Here is a 23,649-nt window from a genome sequence, read left to right on the forward strand (position 1 = left end):
TACGGCAAATGATGTAACACTGTTTGGCAGATCGGGCTCTCAGACAGTGGCTCCGATTCTACGACACAACACAAGCTATATGCGTAACGTGCGGCCCGATTCCAGATACGATCCGTTCGCGCGAATGTCTAGCGGTGGACTGAACTCGTCCCTCGGTCGACACCGGTTGATGAGCGATCTCCACCGCGTGGATGGGAATGGTTTTCGCTCATCGTTTGAAACGAATTGAAGACGCTGGCGGACAGACGGGGCGGGAGGTACAGTTACTGTTATCACAAAACCCTTTACCGAGTGTACGTTTGGACCGGCCCGTCTGTTGATGGCCGGAAAATAGGGTGTATCGGAGTGTGTGATGATGGCGAAAAAAGTGCGATAATTATTTAACGCAAAAGTACACAGAAACAAAAAAAAAGTGCTGACACAAAACTTCCTAACGTGCATGGAAATTTATTTTTCTACGTGCATTTGGTTTTGCGTCTACCTCCGATAGTAGCCACAGTAATTGCGAATAAATCGCAAAATGTGCGGCTGCTGTTTCGCTAACATCTCCGTTCGAACCCGTACAGGAGCCCTCAAATCACTGTGTTGTGCTGGCTGTGGCTTTTTGTAGTTGTTGTTTAGTTCCACGAGCGGGTTAAAAATAACGATCCCGCTGTTCAGTGGGGGTGGGGGGCGAACAACGAGTTCTGGATCAACGGATCGCACCATTCTACGCGATGAATTTGGCTTATGAGGTTTTGTGACGCAGGCACTACACTGGCCAAATAGAGCAGTCAGTTACGTTTTGGAAGCTGGTTTTTTTGCTGTTGTTGCGGGACCGGTTGATTGAAAAGGGAGTCAATCAACATTTTATTCACAGCCAGCCGCTTCCGGTAGTGGATTGTGATTGTGCGATTGAACGAAAAAAAAAACGACCGGACACCAGGAAACGAATCAATTCGTGTTTGTGGGCATTCTTACGAGTCATGTGTTTTTTGTGGAGGAGGCACTAGAGGTGTATCTTTGCTTTACTCGATGGAGTGAGCACTTTTTTTGTGTAACGTTAAATACATCTTCACCTTCAACATATCTCCTTGAGCAGTTTATCTTGCTTTAATCAGTTTGTTTTGTGAAATGAAATGTTTCACTGTTACCGAATGTGTGTGTGGATTGCAGATGCTGCAATTGCTGGAAAATTATACTCCCACTGCACAAACGGCGGACAGGCGTTGACGTTGTTTGGGTTGGTTCGTCTGCTACCGGCCCTATTTGATCAGCTGTCGTTCGCTTTGCGGCGATGTTGTCTGTGGTCCCGGAGCTGAGGTAATTTAAAGCACACCGAGCGCAATATTTCTCATTCACGGCACGGCTGTAGAAGCTGTACCGATAGTACGAACGTGGAACAATGGCTTACAGGCGCTGTGAGTGGTCGGTGGCACGTACAGAGTTGCGTACCCGATCGGATGCTACAGGTCGCTGCAAACGAACCGTTCTAGTTCCAGCGATAGAGTGCAACCGGGGTACTGACAGCTAGAATCGGGAACATGATACGGAGCTGCACTGGATGCAATGCACTACAGGTTGGGCAGAAATAGTGTGGCACTAGAGGAAGCGTTATTATTGTGCTGGAATATGTTTCTAGCGGGGGTTTACGTAAAAAAATCACCTGAAATAGTATATGTTATTAACAAAACAAGAATTCAACTTGCTAACTTTCAAGTATAAATGATACGCAGATTAAATGATTCAAGATACGCGGATTATAGCGGTCTGCTATAATAGTGCTCTCGTACGCCACTGGGACGTGAATTTTGTCCAAAACTGACGAAACCCTCCTAGTCGCGTTCGAGAGCAAGGTGCTCTGGTGATCGTGGATAATGGAGGAGTCGCTACAATGACTAGGTCTATGAGGGCTGTACGGTGAACTTACTGTCATATCTCGCCAGGTTCCCAAGGGCTGCTGACGTCATTGGAATGACCCAGTGCGTAAAGTCCTTTAGGGTCGTCCATATGGACAGAGGAGACGTTTAACGCCCAAATAGAGATTCCAAAAATGGCTTTGATGCCTCTGCCAGAAAGGCCAATTGGTAGACGACGGCGGACGACCGTGAGCAGTTTAGAGAAGTCTTGCAGCTAGACAAGACCGCAAAGTGGTTATAGCGCCTGAAAAGCCAATAACTAAGTAAGTTAGAAGTAAATTAGTGCATCTTGGAGACTGCCTGTAGTTTAAAGTTTGAGGAAATGAATATATGGTTCGAAACGCCTTAAAGTATGCAACATTTTTATTAAGCATCGGCTGGGATGAAGCTCTGAAGAATGTAGTAGTTCTGCAGTTCTATTGGGGGACCGGTGGTGTATTGGTAGCGGCGCCGGTCTTCACACGACAGGACCGGTCCAAAATCCCATGTGGACCAATCTCCCTTACGCCAGATTGACTATACTTACTTAATTACTTATTTACTTATCCGTTCTGCTGAAGAAGTCCTCTAAAATGATCACGGTCGAACACCACCGTCAGCCAATCGATTAAATGGATTAAACAGATTAATGGATTAAATTGATGGTAAATGATTAATGTATTGCAGAAGCCCCAGGCGTACAGAATCAAGACACAGCTTAAATTCCCAGGAAAAGTTAACTAAATTAAGATCGCTTTTGCTGGCTAATAATAATAATTAATTGCATCACTCATGAGTCCGTTTTGATTATTTTGAGATTCAATTCAATTTTGATAATTAAAAAAAATCAAGAATTACTATAAAAATTACTATAAAAATAATAATATTATGAAAAACTAAATAAATATATTGGCCAATAGTTTCTCAACCTTGCTAGAGAAGTTCTCATTCAGCAGTAAAGCTTACACCGAGATAAAAGTTACTTCAGCATAAAACATCCGTATTCTAGCTCAACTCATTACTAGCTGCTAGCAATAGAAAACATCGAGGGAAGCAATGATTGACGATGTGCCAAGATATCGCAGCTAATTTGCTAAGCAGCTTCCACTATCAAATATGCACAAGAAAGCTGATGTAATTAATTAGTCGCGCTGCACAACCCTTATCATGTTTGGCGATATTAGAATACGTGTGACGTCTATCTTGCCGTCAACCTTGAGCTTTTATTTCCGTCCGCTGTAGTCCGCTTTGATCATGAAGTAAAATGTAACTTATTTGAAATGATTAAATTGTATTTTCACTTGTAAAAGTTTGCACCCATTTCGGTTGTGATTTATTTGTCCTTAAATTTAAGCACCACATATCGAACATGTATGTGCCATTTCACCCTGGTTATCACAGTTTGCGGTAATATAACTGATATAACAAATTTAGTCATCGAGCGTTACACGGTGTCGTGACGATGTTATCTAGTGCCCCAATTTTACCAACGACATTTACATTTTATCTTAAATTTTATCAATCTTCTATGAGGTTAATAAAGTGGACGTGTGTTACAATGTTTTGTTGCGTGTCATTTTTATCACCTGCGCGATCATTTTTTCGCGCCCGATCGCGTGTAATACTTCTGACCGCACCATATGATGAACAGAATAATCAGTATCTCAACTGCCGCCGCCAGGTAGAGGATGTAGTGAGACGAACGATCCTCGTCGACCGTATCTTGCCACCAGGTCCAGGTGTTATTGTGCAGGGCAGGGTCTGCTCTGCTGTCGGCGGGTTTGTTTCGCCGTGGTAATGCGTTTCGCTTGTACCGCACGACATCCGACTGCAGATCGCGTAACACATCTGGGTGCAGGTCGGCTAGATTTCTGCGCTCGCAAGGATCGTCAACGATATTGAACAGGCATGGTTTTTGCAGTGGATCACACCGTATTTCTGCAGCTTCGTCCCCACAGCTAACGGTAGCTGCTTGTCGAAGTTCTTGCACCTTATCTGGAGAAAGCCGCATAGAAGACCCGATACTAGTGACGTCCATTAGGCGGTTGTAGTACTCCTCTTCCGTGACGTTACTGTTGTCGATAAGCTCGCCTAGCCACGTGTCGTATGCTCCAGCAAAGCACGTCCCGTTAACGTACTTCCAACCGAGCTTCATGTAGCTGCTGTAGCCAAACCTATGGTCGGCATTGTTCATCACAACCGCACGCCCGCTGGAATCAGCGGACAGCAATGTAAACCACTGGTTTTGACCATCGATTGTAGTGCCCGTGGGGATGGACTTAATGCCCGCTGCGAACCCAAGTGTTGGTAACCAATCGCTCACGTGTATCCACTGCTCGGAAACCACACTCTTCCGTGGAAGAAGAGAGCTCCATATCAGGGCGGCACCCCGGACTGCTCCTTCCCAGGGAGTATACTTTTGCTAAAATGTCACAAAAGAATCAGATATGATTAAAGAATTCTAGATGTAGGGCTTTTAGGAACTGTACTGTTAGCATCGCTTGGTGGTGTAAGTGATAGTGGCGACGATCTTCACACAGCAAAACCTTTACCAGATCCCAAACCAGATCGTTTACACATACCCAATCGAGTTTGTCTGAATGTCTGAAATGGTATACCAAGTTCCCAAGGCAGTAGTGTCGCAAGAAGCAGTTAGTTGTATTTTCGTTCGGTGTATTGCTGGCAGCGCTGGTCTTCACACGACAGGACCGGTACAAAATCCCATCCAGAGCAAACCCCCGTACGCAGAAATAAAGTCAAAGATCGCCAGAAATGGCAGGTCTCTAGACCTCTTGAGGTAGTTATAACGATGGAAAAGTGTTTAACCTCTAACCAGAGTTTATTAACAATATGGGTATTTACTACATTTTATTTATTACCAGTTTTGTTATTTGGTTCAGTGTTAGTGATTATTTATACAAAAACAATCTTTTAAATACTTCTTAAAAAAAACTTCTAAGATGCGTTATAAAAACTTATACCTGAAGACTTACATTTAGTTGTAATTTTTTTTATTAGTTTTACATGAAATGTGTAGTTTAAATATCCGCACTACTTTTCACATAAGTTATTAAACTGATGTTATATTATATTGTGTAAAACAACTTCAAGAAGATATTCATAAAATTCCAAAAGGCATAAAAGAGACTCTGCAGATTAGAAGATGACTGTGCTTGCAGTTCATCTTGCCACCACATCCAGGTGAAATTATACCGCGCCGGATTGGACCTACTGTCCGATGGTTGTTTGCGAGACGCGACAGCCTTTTTTCTATAATTATTGACCTCATGTTCCAGCTCCTCCAGAATGGCTGGAAACCTTTCGCCTAGATTGTTACGCTCGCAGGGATCATCAACTATGTTGAAAAGACACGGTCTGGTGAGTGGTTCACAGTTGCTTTCCACCCTGTCCGGACATTGGACGGTCGCAGAGGAACGAACCCTTTCTACGCGATCCCTGCCGAGTTGCAGCGATGCTCCGATCGTGCCAGGAGCGATAAGCCGATCGTAATACCGCGCCTGAGTCAGCTGTTCACTTTCCTTTTGTCGTCCCAGCCACCCATCGTATGCCTCGAACAGAGTCCCGTTGACATACTTCCAGCCACGCTTAATGTAGCTGCTGTACTCAAACGCATCTTGCGCATTGTTCATCACCACCGTGCGTCCAGTGGCGGTCGAATTGTTGAGCGTTGCCCATTGGTTCTGACCATCGATGGTGCTGTTCGTTGGTGGGACGCCGATACCCGCCACATGGCCGAGTGTTGGCAACCAATCGCTCACATGAAACCATTGGTTGGACACGACACCCTTGCGCGGGAGCAGAGGGCTCCATATCAATGCCGCACCTCGTACCGCACCTTCCCAGGGTGATTCTTTTTGCTGGGTTTTTACGACATATTTAGCGACATAAGGATGGTGTGTTAATGTTGTGGTTAATTGAATAAATTTACACAGCGAAAAACTACCCCTTCGGCGCCGTAATTGCTCTGATTATACTGCACTACTTACCCCGCGCAATGGGTAGTTCGAACCCGAATTGGCATGAGTGCCCAGCGTCGGGGCGCCATTATCAGCGTAGAACAGCAGGATGGTGTTGGTGAGCATGTTGCGCTCCTCCAGCGCGCGATAGATCCGCCCGACCCCCGTATCAATACGCCCGACCATGGCTGTGTGCGACGGAAAGCAAAAGGCGAAAGAAGGAAACACCGACCGACCGAAACGAGTTAAACCTGTCCCGCATAATTTGCTCCCGCACGGCGTGTGACCCTGACCGTGACAGCTGTCCGTGAGCGAGTTGCATTACCGCCAACACTAACCTGCCAATGTTTGACGCTTCGGATCTTGTATGTGGCGGAACTTAGCGATTTCGTCCACCGGCGCCTGCATCGGGTCGTCCTCGTTGCCGGTGTGGGGAGCGAGATGGGTTAGCACCAGGAACAGGGGTTGGCTTTGGTCGTGTGTGTCGATGATGCGGACCGCTTCCTCGTTGAACAGATCCGTTGCATAAGTCCCGTTCGCGCTGTAATTGATGTCGGTGTTGCGACGCATGTCCAAACCGCGGGCAGATGTCTTGGAAATGGTAAAAAATGCAGAGTGTCGGTGAGCAATTGGAAGTTGAATTGTGTCTAGCTGATGTGTGGTGGAAGTTGAAACTTTTATATGACCTGTGTGTGATGCCCATTACATATGAAAGCGTATGGAATTTTATACGAAAAGACATTTATTCAAAAATCTGTATTGATGGCACGAAAGTGTCCTGCTGGTTATAAATGATACCAGATGATAATTTAAGCCTGTTTCTAGCTTCAGGACCTCGTATTAGACAAATTTTGGTCGATTATGTTGTGTTTTTGTGGTCGATGTGTCGTGTGCGAATGGCGATATCATAAAAACAGTCAAAAATTTAAATTTTAAAGGAAATAATATTGTTTTGCTGTGTGTTACAAAGATGTTTGTGTGAATTTTTATTAACTGTTTAAAATAAACCAGAGAGAAAGGAAATTTAAATTCCAGTCTCTTTCAATTCATGCATATTTTTCAATAATTATTTTCACCTTTTTTCATTGCTTGTTTGGTTGATTTTGTTGTTGCTTACTTATTCGTTGAGTATGATCTGATTTATGTATCTGTTTATTAATTTATTTATGGTCTTAGAATGCATTTAATATCTACTTTTTAAATTCAGTCTTAGCGTTTTCTCCTCATACTACTTTAGTTCTAATTAGTTATAGTTTTAGTGTTTGACCCAGTTTTAGCTGCATATTGTATAGCCTTTGGGACAAACAAGAAATTATAAGAATATGAATTTGTTCTTGTATGTATAATCAATAATGTAAATATAAACTTGTAAAATATAGCTTTATTTAAGTAAAAACCAGCTGTATTCATTAGAAACCGCTGAGCGGTATTTTTAGTAATGTCAGAAAAGCTTTCAATACCGTCTTTAAAACAAACATTTGTAAATATAATGTAATAATGTAAATATTTCGCTCCCCTAACCAACATAGTTACGTTTGCGCCATAAATACTTAACGTACAATCAGTTTCGAGCTTTCAAATTTGACTCGTCAATTCTTGGTATCAGTAAAACAACCAACCAACCGAAATAAACCGCAAAGCTAAAATGGGACATTAATAATTCAACTACTTCGCTATAAGACACATTGTGACATAAAACAGGTCGACCATGAATCGGTTTTGCGCTAAATATAAAGTGGTGCACAATGCAAGTTGAATATAGTTCCATCCTTGAGCAAATCGAGCAGGGCATTTTTTTTTCATGTTTATATTTCAGTTCTTTGTGTGCTGTTAGCTAGTCACAAAATGTGATCGTGAGCTTCTGTAGTGTCTTGTTGGGAAGTTGTAAACAAGTTTGTTGCTACAGTGGCGTGAGGTATAAAGTGGTCTATATAAGAAGCCCGTCACCGTATGTCAATCGCTCATTTCGACCTACCTCGTTCATCTGCAGGCTGTGATCCCAATAGTCGATGTACGGGCCAAGATAGCCAAAGTGGGAATCGAACCCACGGTACGTCGGTGTGTACGCGCGCCGGAAAAACCCAAGATGCCACTTGCCGACCAGATGCGTCCGGTAGCCAGCCTCGCGGAAATACTCGGGCATTAGCTTCTGGTCCAGCCCGAGACCCCACGGTTCGTCCGACAGGATGACATGGTCCTGCATGCCGATGTTCATCGGATGCTTGCCCGTCATCAGCGTGGCCCGCGAAGGTGTACAGAGCGGTGGCACGTAATGACGATTCAGTATGATGCCGTCGTACGCTAACGCGTCGATATTGGGCGTTGGAATCTGATTCGAACCGTGAAAGCTGACATCATTCCATCCCTGCCAAGAACGGTGAGAACATTGAAAATTGCATCACTCGGGATGATGGAGGCAAGATGGCGTTACATAAACACCCGATCACTATGCGCACGACCACCGGCCACCGGTGGACTGCAGGCACTGTTCCAGCACCTACTCCACCTGCAGCAGATTCGGTGCGGTGCGGATCCTTACCAAATCGTCGGCAACAATGATTACAATGTTGGGTCGCTCCGGCTGGGCAGCAGCGGCGTTCACACCAAACCACAACAACCACAGGGTCACTGAGCACGTCACTGTGTGTTTCATCATGCGGCGACGGTACACGTCCACGAGTGGATCAATCGATTTCATCAATCGAATTGTATAATATCAATAATTGACGACCAGACGCCGTGCGACCAATTTTCCCTTCCCGGTCCCTTTTGTTGTGCTGGTCGGAGCTAATGCTCCCTCGTTTCACCGTTCACGCTAGGCACAGATTGACACTTCCCGATCGTGATCACTCGCGCACTGGCACTGCTTTCTATTGTGCATTCAATCGCAACCGTGTTTGCCTTTCGCACCTTAACCACACCAACCGCGGGACGGTGCAACCCCAGACGTAGCGCCGCTGTGAGCGGCGTAAAGGTTCGCGACAGACTGATATGTGGCGGGTCGCGTGTAGCCCACTTTTATTAAAGCCAGCCACACACATGTCAGATCCGTTCACCTGTTCCCGGGCGGAAAAAGAGGCCGACGAAGTAGTTCGGTGGTGGCGGGACTTCTAGTCCGGAGTCTCAAGAACGCTTGGATATTGTGTGACCGGTTTTTACACGTTTCAAGTTCAACAGATGCAATCGACGTGCAGATAGGGGCCGGCATGTTACAGAAGGGAGTTAGGGTTAGAAATTCCATCTCCTGATAGTGCACTGCACTGCTTATCTTTTGCAGTTGGGTGTGTATCTTAAGATGCCCTACTTTTTAAAGTTAAAGATCCCATTAACTTGTTGGATGTCAAGGTCAGTTACTGTTTTACGGTGTTTACTACACGCTATCACACATTCTTGGATGTACAGGTTAAGAATTCTATTATGTTCTCGTCTGACATGGTATAAGACTTCTTTATCTAATTGCTATTTGACTATGCTCTTTCGCTCATTAAAGGCAATTTATTGTTGATATTATAGCTTATACTTAGTGTATTTATTCTTAGTTTTATAAATACGCGTCTTCTCGCAAAAAGACAAGTAAACAAATAAGTCCTTTGTTGTCTTCTTCTTCTTAATCGGCACTACAAGCTCAAAAGGTTTAGGCCCACTTTTTCTTGCTTTTTTTATGTAATTCTTATACGAAGCTGAATAGTCAGTCCTGCGTATGTAAGTCTTCTCTCTGCTACTCTTCTCTAATAGTGATCGAATCTTCCTCACAAATACTCTTTTTGCAATCAAAATATGTTTTTTTCGCAGTGCATTTTATGTCTTTCCATCTTATGTTACAATATACAGAACAAATATTTGCATTTCTTTTCAATTCTTGAAATTTGCAATTCTTGAGGTGTATTGCCGAAATTGGCCCAATTATCTAATTTTTCGTTCCCAGGTCCCAGGAGGCCTTTTGAGCTTTGGAGCGCCTGACGGTATGCAATTGTTTTTGCATAGGATTCTTTTCTAAGGAGATATGCAAGGTTAGACTGTTTGAAAACGTTGCCTTTTTAATTCGTTTTAACACAGAAACAAGCCGTTTGTGTTTGTTAAGATTTCTTATTACTATAAGTATATCTTCATTGCGTTTAGTTTGTCATTGTGGTGGTATATTTATTCCACTACCACCACTAGTGGTATACTTACCCTATTCAAATGTTCCACATAAAAATACGTTTGACACTGTGCTACTTTTAGTACAACTCACAGTTCTTACGTACTAAAAATATAAAAAACTTACTATGGAAATGATTTTAAACTGTTCTGGGTAATAAAAACATAATTTCTTGTAAAATTTTACCAAAAAAATATAGTAAAGAACTCAGCAATTGTCATCACATTACCGATAGACGAATATTTGTTCGTCATTAAAATTCCTGTAAACGAGCGAACTGTTGATTTAATTGATGAGCTTTGCACAGAGAAATCGTATCAGAAATAGCGATAGAACCGACCAAAACCAGGAGAAAAAAGGAACATTTTTATTGTCCCTCCATATTCTGCAACATCCCCCCCCCCCCCCCCCCCCTTGACTCACGAATCGAAATTGAGAACCGCGTGTGCTTCAATGCCCAACCCCATCGATTCTAATCAACCGTCTCCCGCTCCCCATATGATAATTCTCGCTTGCCAGCAAACCTCTCAAACGCCGAACGTGCGTGCGTGCGTGCATGAATTTCTCCTAATGGCAGGGCCGATTAAAGGACACGTACGGTGCCGTTAACCATGCCGAAGATACTCCCACCCCAGCACGGGAAAACGGGTGTTGCGAACGGGGCGGAAATGTTCACTTCGAAATTAAATCTATAAACCGAACGTGCCCAAGTGGTCGGTGGCAAATTATTGTCAGTCTTTAGCCCAGTGCTCCGGGTACCCCCCCTCTCCTTGGGTTTGGATGGGGGCAATGTCGGCATCGTGTAAAATTCGCATCACCACCACGCGTGTTGAAAATGAGGAAAAAATCCGTAAAATCGAAAGCATCAACTCGATTCTGTAGTGCACAGTTTTGCACCGCGTTTGACTGGACGGGGAGGCTAGAAAAAAGAACAATCTGACGCTGTCTGGGCTGTCAGAGGAAGCGGGCGGCCGAACGGACCAATGGAGACATTCATAACCACCGTGTGCCTACGGTGAGCGAGAGGACACGCAGGAACGGAATGGAAACCATTCCATTTCGGTTTGAATTTGAATGTAATATTTGCGGCACCCAAGTGTGGGTCGTGCTTAGTCGTAATCAAACCCCGTCCCGGGTCCGGTGCTTCCGGGCGGCACATCCGGTCGGGAGGTGTAAGGCGGAAGGATGCGCCGTGTGAAGTGCGCCCTAACCGTAGATCAGGGCCAGCGACAGCCGAGACGTCGGGTCGGTGCTGAACGAGGCCGGTGAAGGTATGCAAATGGGGATGATTTTGGTTACGGAACGCACAACCACTCGGACTAGTACACGCCCGAGTGTGTGGAACCCGGGGGGTCGGACAAAGCAGTAAAAAGCTTCATTATCATACGCGTCACAGATGATTGCACTTTTGCAGGAATCTGGAACTGAATGTCCATTAAAATATCACAATATATAGAGGGCGAATAAAAAGTGAACGAGAAGCGGAGACGGATCTATTGGGTGTATTTTCGTCCACTGCTAGTTCCGGTTCTAGAAATATCCGCGCTGGCGCCCACTTATTGTGGGTCGCTCACAGAGTGAAAGGCAATCCAGTGTATGGCTCCAGCTTCTGTTAAAATCCCATCTCTTCGGGGGTTTGGCTAGCCACGCGCTCCTGCCACTGCTGGAACACGGTGGCTCAATGTCGACAAACATCACGAAGTCGGGAGCATAAATCAAACCCACTGGAGGCCTCTGGAGGGGAAGTCCTCGGAGTGGTACACTTCACTGGACAGGATACCCCCCGCGGTGGGGGGATACTACCAATGAGGGAGTGAAAGAAGAAAGGGTGTGAGACGCTCGGAAGTGACGCTAAGTTTGCGCCACAAATAATCGCACATTACGCTTCGGCGACAGGCTTTAATTGAAGGTAGTACTCACGTCGGAGATCTCACTCGGCTTAGATCGGGCATGATGAAGAGGGGGAGGTTTGTTGTTGTGTCGATTGTACTTGTCCGACTGTAACTGACCTTCACTGGCGGTGGTGTTCTGGTTCCATATCACAGGCATGCCGTGGTGGCTTTGTTTGACCAGCAGCAGCGTGCATTTGCAGCGAAGGAATTAGCTTCGGCATTCATGTTTAATGGCTACATTTGCTAAACATACGCTTTGAACACAACAATATCAATTTGGATTTAAACCCACTCTCGGTGTTGTACGAGGATGCTTCGGGATATTGAAAATGCACTGAGGCTATTTATATATTAGAGCGTCTCTTAACAATGAGGGCTTTGTTGAAATACTGCTTGTAGTCAACATTTACTTGAGAATAATGTTTATAATCATATTAAATTTAGATCTCTGATCTAGGTCTAATAGCTCAATAAGCTAAACATAAACTAAATATTATTTCAGTATTGGGGCAGATCACATCATAAGGTAGAAAGCTTATGCTTTTAGTAAAGGGCATTTTCGTAAAGGCATTTTGACGTAAACAATCACACAAGGGATCATTTTTGAGGAATTACAATTTGTGAAAAATCGCTTAAAGTTTAAAAATTGAACTATAAATTCAATTCATTCTAAGTAATGTATTAATCTGATTATTCTTTTTTAGATGTTTTTGCCTAAAAAATATTGTTTACCTTTTTCGCACACGGGAAACATGGCCAAATCTCGTTCAGACCAGCCAACAAAATTCTGACTTTTATCGATCTTCAGTCAGTTGCTTTCATTAGGAAACTAATTTAATCCTTTTTTCCTTGGCTTAACTTGGCGTGTGATTTGTATGTCGAGCTGTAAACGGATAAGCCTGGAAACGTCAAAACGCATACTAAAAAACCTGGCTTAGAGTATGATTCCGGCCGTTTACAGTTTATCTAAGGAAATCGTAATATACCTAAATATTAGAAATCGTAGTTTTATGATTTAAGAAATTACATCGTTGCTTATCAACGCATTGATATTTAGAAAAGAATATTTTGTTATTAATACTACATTGTCCTATTTATATTTCACATTTACTAATTTAGTTATGCCTACAGCATTTTCTTCATGCGTTATTACAAAATAACTTAAATTATTGATTGTTTTTGTAATATCTTTGTACTCCACTCTTTTTATTATTTCGCTTCTAGTATTGCACTTTTTGGGATTTTTATGTTCATTCCGACTATGATATATTTAGTTTACATATGTTTTCTGGTATTCATGTCATTATACTTATTCTTTTACATATTTTTTGTATCGTGTCTGTAAACCTCCAATTAAATGATGGATTTTTAACCTTGATCTAGCTATTGTATTTTTATCAACATGTAATTTATTCCAATATGACGGCTTTTGCATGTTATCAACATGTATCATGGCTTATTTTTATTAAACCAATATAAATAATCCATTACTTTTGAATTAGCTCTGTGAACATGCTGTAAAGTCCAGCCGAGGTTTGAGTTCGGTAACCTTTTCGCTGTACACATCAGCACATCTTTGTTTTTTTTTCCCCCCGAAGCAAACAAGTTATATGTAAACCTGTTAAAGGGTTGGGATTCCCCTAACAAAGACCTACATCTGGTCAATGCTGGTGGTGGTCTTTATCGGCCATCTTCCAGTCGGATGGTCGCTAAATAAACCTCCGGCTTCCTGCTGCTTCTGTGGTTAACTTCACTAGAAATAATAACTGTTTGCCACAGAAATCCCATCCAGAGCATCATATGTGTGAGTGAGTCATAGTAGTTACTGTTTGAGGTTGGGAAATTCCAGCTTGTGTCAATCTTTTGCTCAAATAATTTCATATGTTATAACTTGCTTGTGTGTTGATAAAAGTAGGTTCCGGCATTAATCATTGTTTATTTAACGAAAATAAGGAACCTTGAGGGATATTTACACAATTTGTACAACTTTTATATCATCATTACCTCATAAAAAAGTAATTTTACGCTTATACTTCATTGATACGATCGCTCTAAGTAGCCTCATAGGATACCTCTCTACAGATGCAGTCAGCATTATTGGCAAAAAGAACAGTCTCTCTTCCTTCCGTAATGAACCTGTTGAGTTGGATAATAGCAGCGTACTGGATATATCTTATTATCACCCGTGACACGTGAAATGCCACCATTAACACGTGCCGAGGCGATTCCTGCACAATCATCTAGGTTTTTCGCCGGGAAGGATTGGACAGGATGCTGTAAATGTAACGCTCACATCGATGTTCGTTTCGCTTTAAACTATGGTTCGTTTTCCTTCCATTCGTTTCTTTTTTCCTGCCCCGGAATGGATACATGGAACATGAGCATGGTGTCTCTTGCAAACATCCAACCCGATGGAGAGGAATTGAAAAGTTAGCAAAGCTTTACGTACCGCCAGGACTATATCATATTTAGTTGGGGGCCAGAATAAGGGAAGCAAACCTACGGCGGTGCGCTAGTGCTGACAGATTAATTAAATAGCACTCATTCCTAAGCGGAGTTGATGACAGAAATAATAAAACCAGAAAGGCTGCGCTAGCGCCGGCGGGTTTTGCAGCTTCAAGTTGTTAATTTGCTTTTCGATACGAGTGCAAGTGAGATTTTATGCGATTTTCAATCAAGTACAAATGAGTTTAATTATTTTCCTTGCTGCTTTAAGGGCTGGCTCGTGTCTGGATGAAGATAGCTCTGCTCAAGATCGGTGTACAAAGGTGTAATTATGGCGTGGTAAAGGAATCCTCCGAATGTTCCGCATTCGTTAGGAAGTTTAATTTAGGGCTTTCCCTCTTCGTTGTGAATATCTGTAAAGTGAGCTTTAAGGGGAGATATACACTTACAAGCTCGAAAATCAGATCTTAATCTCGAGTTTGCTGCGAATTAGGCAAGCTAGTTTCCGGTGGGCTCGAACTCATTGTCGTTAGAATGACACCGGACAACCAGGAATGAGATGGAATGATGGCTAGATAGACTTCATTACTATACTCGTTTATTAATCTCCAACAGAGCTCGAGGTCTAATTAAGATGTCAATATAACAGTTTATAACAGTTATTACAGTAAAAATATAACATGTATAACACGAAGAATATAACACAAATATAACACGAAGTTCGCAGAATGCTGACGGCCATGTTCATCACGAATATTTTCATACTCAGGCTATAACCATAACTGCTTGCATAATGTTGCATAATTGACGTGATACACTGGAATCAATTTATAACGTTACTGACAGTAACTGACATGACATGTCACCGCGAGGGGCTTTGCTTTGTTTTGCATGATTAAACTACCTTAAAAGAACAAGAATGTGACCAAAATCGTGGACAGGTATGTCCCTTGATACGTATTTGAACGGTGGTAAGTTAAAAACGAGATAGTTGTGCTTTTAGCATAGAAAGTGTGTGAATTATAAGCCTGATTGACGAAGTTTCGATGCCTGTCCGAAATCAGAATCAAAACGTTCGTAATATGAAATATAGCATCAAAAGTGTCCCTCGTTCGAATCAAAATAATGTTGCAATTTCATGATTCATGATTTCTTGAAACATTTAGAGTAATTTTCTTGGAAATTCTCATTTGTTTTTCAAGTAAGAAGGTTGCTAGAAGAAGTACTACCAGAATGTGCTGAGGTGTGCTCAGCAACCCCCCCCCTCCCCCCCTCTGTCCCCCCCACAGTTCTTGCGGCTTGCGAGTGGTTTGCAACAACGTTTGTCCAGCGAATGTGAACGACATCACCGTCGACAGTGGTTCGCGCCTGCAATAATCACCAACTACTGCCACGCACACCGGGCTGTCCGGTTGCTTGGTAGCTACCGATGCGGTTAACCAGCAAAACCAGCACCAAACAATAGGGGCCCAGTTGTGATGAAGCTTCGAGGCAACGGGAAAAGCAATTGGCTACCACCTGTCTGACGACCAGCGTTTCTGCAGGTGACATTATGCGAGCACACTGATCAAATTTTATTGTGGCGCTCCCAAAACGCTCCAATCCCTTTGCCATCCGCTAATCCGTCCGTGGTTTACAGATTTATACCCATCGAGTACCCGTAGCTGGTGCTTGTTGGATTGAAGGCGCGCTTTCACGCTGCGGGTTGCTTCGGGTGACGTTCGGCAAAAAGCACGTGTTGAGCTTCGGGCACACTGGGCGAAAGTGTGAAAGTGTGAGCGAGCAAACTATCGGTTCGCGAACGAGCCTGTTTGCCATTTCCATTCGCCGAGTTTCCCACGGAGCAGTTGCGAAGGTTGGCACGAAGTGAAAGGTTGGCCATTTTTGGGCCGAATAGCAGGATTGTTCGGCCCACCGAGGGTGTGTGAAAGGAACGTAGAAGGGGCCGTCTGGGTGCCTGGTGCCTGGGTGCCTGGAAGATGCTAATGGTTATTGCGTTCCTGCAATGGCCACGCGTATAATTTCTGCTCCTCGCTCTGGGACTTATTTAAGACGTCCTGGTAGTGGCAACATTTAACAACACTTTCCTATTTTAGGCATTAATAATAATATAGTAAAATACTATACGGGAGTGGGGAGGTCGAGTGCTAGCCTCGTCGCGATCGAGCGGAGTATTTCGGATGAGATGTAGGCGGATGGAAATGAGCCGAGTCCATCCAGCTCCGTTGCCGACATGGAACGCGATGCGATGAGTTTCCTGTGAACCTATGATTAAACAGTAAATGTTGCTTCATCGATTCAACTTGGAAGGCCAATTCAACAAAAATGGCCAAACTTGGCTTACCTATCATTTTAAACCGATATCATAGGTTAATCTAGAATAATCCTAGAACAATCCTCACGCCGCCTTCAGCAGCGGAAGAAGCGGAAAAAAAAGAAACAAAGGCTCAGAAGAGCGAGAAGGTACAAGAAGCAGCACAATGTGCGAAAGGGATAGGTATATTATCTTACCAAGCAAGCAGCTCAGTATGGGTATGAGTAGCCGGTGTAAAAACTGTTAGTTGCGGCACAAAAATTGTTCCTTGGGATAGCAAGCTTTCCCCTGCGAAGATCACTTGTTTACAACCCGCACCGAAATGGCACTGTCCCTGTTTGTCGCTCGCAGTGTTGCAGGTTGTTCTCCTGCTTCCATCAGCCCACCAGCAGTGAAGATCAGTTCTTTGGCCGTTCCGCATGCCGCGTGCGATGGTTGGGTAAAGGAGGCGCCCGGTTGCCTGTACGCTTTAAAAGCGGACGCGTGCCATCGATGAAAGCGAACGCGTTGGTTCCATCCGTCAGTAGTTGCGTTGACTTGTTCGGGTTCGAACGCATTCGCTTCGGGGTGTCTCCGAGCGATGAGTGAACCATACAGCACCGCTCAAGAATTGTTTAACTGGATTGACTAAGGTGTCGGTTGTGGTTGTTAGAATGTTTTAAAAATTTAGTAAGTGATTATGTTCATTGTGCGTGTTAGTGGAACTTAATTTTTACCAAAATTTGTTTAATACAGTCGTTTTCTGAGTTATGTGACGCAAATTTGGGATACGAGGATTTTAAAAATTTTACAGTTCTTGTAATTTTGTATGCGAAATTAAATTATTTATTTACCAAAGCTCAAATTTTTTTTCAAAAAATTTCTACATTTTGCTTATAATTATTATTTTTGGAAAATTGTTACTGTAATTGTCGAAATAAACTTAATAAATCGAAATAATTTCAATTATGAATGTAATTCGTAACGTGAAAAGAAATATTGCATCCCTGACTACTAGATTTAAACGTAATTATAAAGGGAACTTGAATTATGCGAAAATTCGAGTTACGCAAATTTTTCTGGCGCACCTCAGTCGCATAACACGCAAAAAAAACTGTATTTATGACTGAACAAAAAAAAAATTAAAAACAGTTTTAAAATTATTTCATTGGTAAAATTCAATTTTAATCAGTTATTTCGTACAATTGAAACATTCGAACACATTTTCTTCTGTTCAAAAATATTATGCGTGTGTGAGGGAAAAATGATACAAAAAAATACCTACAGATCTCGTCTAGAACAACGAAGGATTCGTGTACAAATACCGATGTGATTGTTTTCAAAAGGATCTTTTGATGTGTGGTTTTGTGGTTTTTTTTCGGCCGGACAAACTAGCGCACACGCGTGATTGCTTTTCCGTTCACCAATCGTGAAATCGGACACAGTGAAAGTGCTCGTTTGGTTTGGAACTTCGATTTCGAAACATGCATCGAAGATGATGCAACGCCAAACTTAAGATAGCGCTACGATACAAACGCACCAAGTGGCCAACATGAACGCAACAGTGTACAATTTTCTCGGCCAAGAGTAAATGAAAAGAATGGAACACGAGAGCAAGCAAAAGAGTGGACAACAAAAAAAAAAAAAAACAAACTGTAAACTTTTATGGCGCCGATCTGTTTTGCTAAAATGATGTTTTGCTAAATGGAAAATGAAAGGAAGCCGTTAAAGTAAAATTTAATTTAAAACCAATCATTTCATACCGACACCCGGGCGGTGGTTGGGTGGTGTTTTTGTGTATGTGTGTGTGTGTGCTTATTCTTTTTGTGCAGAATAAATTCATTCCTTTTTCATCAATTTTTTTTTCTTGCGAGGGCGTGAAGGTTACTTCTGAAACGCACTGTAAAATGAGCCACATCGAGCGCCCAGTCCGTGTGCGTGAAAATGCGTGAACAAAAAAGCGGAACTCTGAGGAACATATTCGCACCGTTCAGCATTTTGGTTGTTGTACTCATTGTGCTACTTGGTGTATAAATTACCAACCAAACAGCGAAAGATTTTGGGCCCGCTGACGGTGGGGCAGGTTGTAAGTAATTTCCTTATTGATGGCAATTCCCGCATGTTTTCATCCGTTGCAAGGTCCTTTTTTCTTTGGCGCGAAACATAGCGCTTGTATCACGAACGATAAGCAATGCCCATCGGTTTTGTGTAGTGTTTTCCAGCCCGTTTCGATTCAATGTCGTTTGGTGTGGGGGCCTTTGTAAGAAAATGTGTGCAAAATGAAGCATATGCACATCAAAGCGAAAGTTAGTGCGCTAGTGGACGAGATTTACTGTTTAATTTCTCAGTTTTCGCAACTCTCGGGTCTGATCCGTTTTCTTAAAATAGAACCTTAGCGAGTGTAAGACAGAAGCAAACAAACCAAACAAAAAAAAAAAACCATGAAAACTGCACTTCCACTTGAATTTGTGCTGATGTAATGGATTCTTTATCTTCCAACAGAACGCCGCCGGAAATATGTGCAAAGCCGTGTGCAAAGTGTTTCTTTCGAGAGTGTAACTTTCTTCGACGCGTCGGATGTGCGAAACTCGTATGTGTGCGTGCGTGCCTGTGTGTGTGGGTGCTTTGCTGTGAACAGCGTTTTTTCCAGTAGTTCGTTGAATTTTAATCAAAAGCACAATCAACACCTATTAAGTTTGTTTGCTTTCCACGGCCGTTGGGGCGGGTGGGTTTGGGTTTTGGTTTGGTGACCGTTGGTGGTGATCGTACGGGGAGTTATGGTGCGAGTGAAAATATCGTAATGTGCCGTAGCAAGAACAAAGTGTTGATATTTTGATGTGTTTTAAACAACTCAACGGAAAGCCTTGAACCATATAATAAAAGAACAAAATTAGGTAAGTATTGGTTTTGAGTGAATTATGAACTAAACATTAAATATATTGTGTGTTATGTTTTTAGTTAATACTTATTCTGTTTACTTGTTACATTTCTTGGAACGTTGTGTCGTGCGACCAATATTTTGTGTACTTTCCAAAAGTACTTTCCACTACATAAAACATTAACGGCACAAACATAATAAAAACGCTCAACACGGACTTCTTTTAGTCATTTTTATTTGTCAAATCGTTTGTCTCAAATTTGGTTAATTAGAACAGCTAAAAAATCACGTCCTCGTTCGCTGCGTTAGTTTTTTCGAGTCCATTTTTTCACGGCCGTTGATCCTCGTAGCTCGGATATCATCGGCTTGATCGGTATCGCCGCAATGATATGGCGCCCTCTACGGTCAAACGGTCGAAGCAGTCGCATTCGAATCAACCGTTGAATATATTTAATAATTTGCGATGTTTAAAGTGATTTGGTTTCACCAAAAAATGGTATTGACCCGGGCACATTATCGTGCGATCATTTTTTCATAGCTTTCGGCGTGGATTATTACGACTAGACTGCCTTGAAGAATTCTAATCTTTGTATGGCGATGAAGCACCTTTCTATAACATTATAAACAAAACTAGTACAATGAATTTAATCGTGGCCGATGCTCGCTCAGTGACGAGTTTCGTGAAGGTCCTTCAAGAATGGTCACTATGCCGGAGAAGATTGATGCCGTGCGCGAACCAATTTTGCAGGATCGTCATGATCTTGTGTATTTATTCCTTTGCTTCTTTTATTCTAATTAGGAAAATAATAAATAGAACTTTAAGTTTGGAACTGTATGTAGTTTCTTCATCATAATAATCATTAGATCTTGAAAGATGCTGGTGAAGCATTCAAAAATCATGTTTTGGAAGTGTCTCATGGTGTCATCGCCAGAAGATGCTGGTGAAGCGTTCAAAAATCATGTTTTGGAGGTGTGCCTTCGTCAATTGGTTTGAGAACATTCAGAAAAGTGCAAAGTGCAAAAATGAGCGCATGCAAACATGGTTTTATTGTTTGATTGTTTGATAAGAAATATTCGTATAAAACACACAGCAAAATATTAATTATGCCCTAAAAAACACCCACCCGTGATGGATTAGACGCTGATTTTAGCTGAGCTAAAAAAAGTATCTAAATTATACTTTTCAAATCTACAAAAGGAATGCTTGCAACTTGTTGGAGTCAATAACTGCTTCTTTATCGAGTTTATGGACACATTGGTTTTGTAAAAATGCAATTCTATTCATTTTATTTCGCCCACCAATGGTGCACACAAACGCTTCCTAAACTAAAGATCGATGGAAAAGAAGTGGGAATCGAAAAGGAAACCGTTTCATATTAACGATGAAGCTGATTTTCTTACGTCAAACAATATCTGTATTATTTTTTAATTAAATTAAATTAATGTTTGTGTAACTTAGCGTGCATGTGTTTTAAATTCTCTTATCCTATAACCTGTGCGGGGTTCGACACTTTTGAATTTGGAAACCCTATGTAAAGCTTGTGTTGTGTACTGCATACATTTAGGCGTATTTTCTTTGATTGTCAGCTACCACGCTATACCATTTATTGAAGTTAAAAAACTGTGATTCACCAATGGTAATTAAAAGACTAGAGCTTCTATTAATAAAAAAAAAATTAAATGAGTAATACGAAAAAATTCACTCTCTTCTATACCTTTCTATAACACTAATAAATTCAAATCCCATTTGCGTTGAAACTTCTCAACCCGTTTCTAACACTCTCGGCGAAGATATTTACGAGCCGATTAGGTCGAACGAAAAAGTACCAATAAATTCAACATTGCTCTGGTTTTAATGTAAGCAGATTTGACGTGACCAAACAACGTGCTAGCTAAGGGGCCAAGAGCAAAAGCAGGACACCGAAGGGAAGAACGCACCGGTTGTCAGCTTTATTTACAATCGAACCATTCCGTTTACCGTGCCTGGCTAAGGGATGCGGAGCCCGGGAGTTAAAATGAAGATAGCCCAAAGAGTGTCATGAATGGAAAGCCACTCCAGGTACGGAAAAGAAGCTTAAGAAGAAAAAAAAAGCACGAAAACACACCGGCACAATCGGTACGTTCTGCCGGTGTCGCAAAAATGCTACCCATTCCGCTTACCGACGAAATGCTTGCTGCTGGGTGTCCTCCTGCTCGGCCAATGGAACGGAGTAACCAACGTCTTTTTTGTTCTGTGTGCCCTTTTACTGTCTTGGACTATAATAAATTAGAAAGTTTTCCCCGACTGTGTGCTGCCCGGCCGTATCGAAAGCGCTCAATGTTGTGTGCACCGGTTGTCTGCTACCCCGAGGGTGTTGCTGCCCTTCAGGCCCGCACGTTTGCGCCCGCTAACGACAGGCTGGTTAAAAGGGTGGGCCATCGCTACCGAACAGGTTGTCCTGAATTTTTGACAGAGAAATTAGTTTGATTGCGATTTCATGCCAGTGCGGTCGGTCGGTGGGGGTGTGTAGGAAGCTGTTTTTCCTACCATCACCTTGTTGTTTACGAAGGCACTGTAATGGAGATGTGTCATGTGCGATACGTAGTGCGAAGCAATTGGCAGCTAAACATAACACTGCAATCCATGAGCGTATTGTGACACTCGAAGGATTTGGATTAATAGACGCTGCGTTTAGATTGTTTAAAGGATTACAAAAAGCTTTTTCCGAGTTCGACAACTCTTTTCTACAGTCGAATGAGGAGTTTGGAGTTTTCAAGTTGTTTCTCTAATTAGGAAAATAATAAATAGAACTTTAAGTTTGGAACTTAATGTAGATTCTTCATCATAATAATCATTAGATCTTGAAAGCCTGAACCAAACGTACCATCCAATAACCTTGATTTGCTGCAACGAGCACAGAAGCATTTGTGTGTCACATATTCTTTTTGCCAACGGCCGCCTAACATTGCGAAGACGTGAACATTCTCTCCCGGGGCAGCCCAAACCCCGGCGGCATGACAATGGCAAGCATAAAAGTCACAATGCAAAGTGGACAAGTGAGTGCATTGCGATGGCACATCGGGACAGCTAACGTTGTGCTTTGCGGTGGGTACCGAGTCACGACGTCTCATGAATTCTAGGCCCACCCCCGAAACCCCCAAGACAAAAGTGTAACCTTCGGTTCGGGATTTGACAAAAGCCACCGGGCGGCCCGGTCATGTACAACCCATGCCGAGACAGTGGGCGACCGGTGGAATTTGTGTCACTGGCAATGTGTCACCAGGCACGGCTCGAGAGGGTCAAGCGCTGACGAAATGGGTTTGCCCCTTTTCCTTCCCTTTTTGCCAGGAAAATGCACATTTACCCCCCCCTCCCCTGTGGGCTGGCCCGAACCGGATGTGTATGGCTGTGGCAGGAATCTAATTGCACTTGAATCGCAGTGATTGGGCTCACCAATATGGCAGAACTGAGTCGGTTTTGTAATGAGACAGCTGAACAATGAGTGGGCGACTGTGGAACGAAGTCCTACGGTTTGCACATTCTTTTCTTTTGACGGACGGTGAATGATGCTGCGTTTCATAGGTTTCAAGGGAAAAGATTCTCCCGAAGACTTGATGTTGATATATGGAAAGCATAGGACTAACGAAGGGGCAGGATTGGCTGAAATCTTTGTTGGGAAATTTGTAAACAATTGCAATACAAGGTTGTTGACCATTTTTTTTTGGGGCAATTTTATTGGAACAAGATAAATATGATGTCCGTTACAGCTCATTTGGCTTTTTCGGTAGAAGACAGCATTTTGATCGTAGCAAGAATTGTAGCAAATCAAGTAAATGGAAGCATCTCCTTGAAGTAATTCTAAACAGCCATAAAGTACGCTTATTTTGATTTAGTTTAGGATGATGATTTGGTAATTTAGTTCTAATATGATTCGGTTTTACTTTAAACTTACTTTACTTACCTTACCTTTACTTTATTTTATTTTAAAATATTCTTAATTCAACATTTTAAATTAGGTTGAAACAAACAGTATTTACGCAAAGTGGCGATTCAATGCATTTCCGCCGAAATATGCAACTATAGCGCCTGAAAATATGCAAATATTACGTTTAACCTTTTTTCGGTACTGTATGTTGGAAGGTATTTATCGGATCAAACGAAAGGTA

The 23,649-nt window shown here is 42.5% G+C and overlaps 1 protein-coding gene across 1 annotated transcript; it reads right to left on the bottom strand.

The window, feature by feature from the left end:
- Positions 1-3,471: 3,471 nt before the first annotated feature.
- Positions 3,472-8,552, bottom strand: LOC128718709 (arylsulfatase B-like). Its single transcript, XM_053812329.1, has 5 exons — positions 8,394-8,552; positions 7,830-8,219; positions 6,193-6,445; positions 5,885-6,042; positions 3,472-4,299 (listed from the first exon to the last, which is right to left on the bottom strand). Exons 1-5 carry the CDS (start codon positions 8,550-8,552, stop codon positions 3,472-3,474), a joined length of 1,788 nt encoding a protein of 595 aa, XP_053668304.1.
- Positions 8,553-23,649: the final 15,097 nt, after the last annotated feature.

This window comes from Anopheles marshallii, chromosome 2, assembly GCF_943734725.1.
Source record: "Anopheles marshallii chromosome 2, idAnoMarsDA_429_01, whole genome shotgun sequence".
In the NCBI taxonomy this organism is placed as follows: Eukaryota; Metazoa; Arthropoda; class Insecta; order Diptera; family Culicidae; genus Anopheles; species Anopheles marshallii.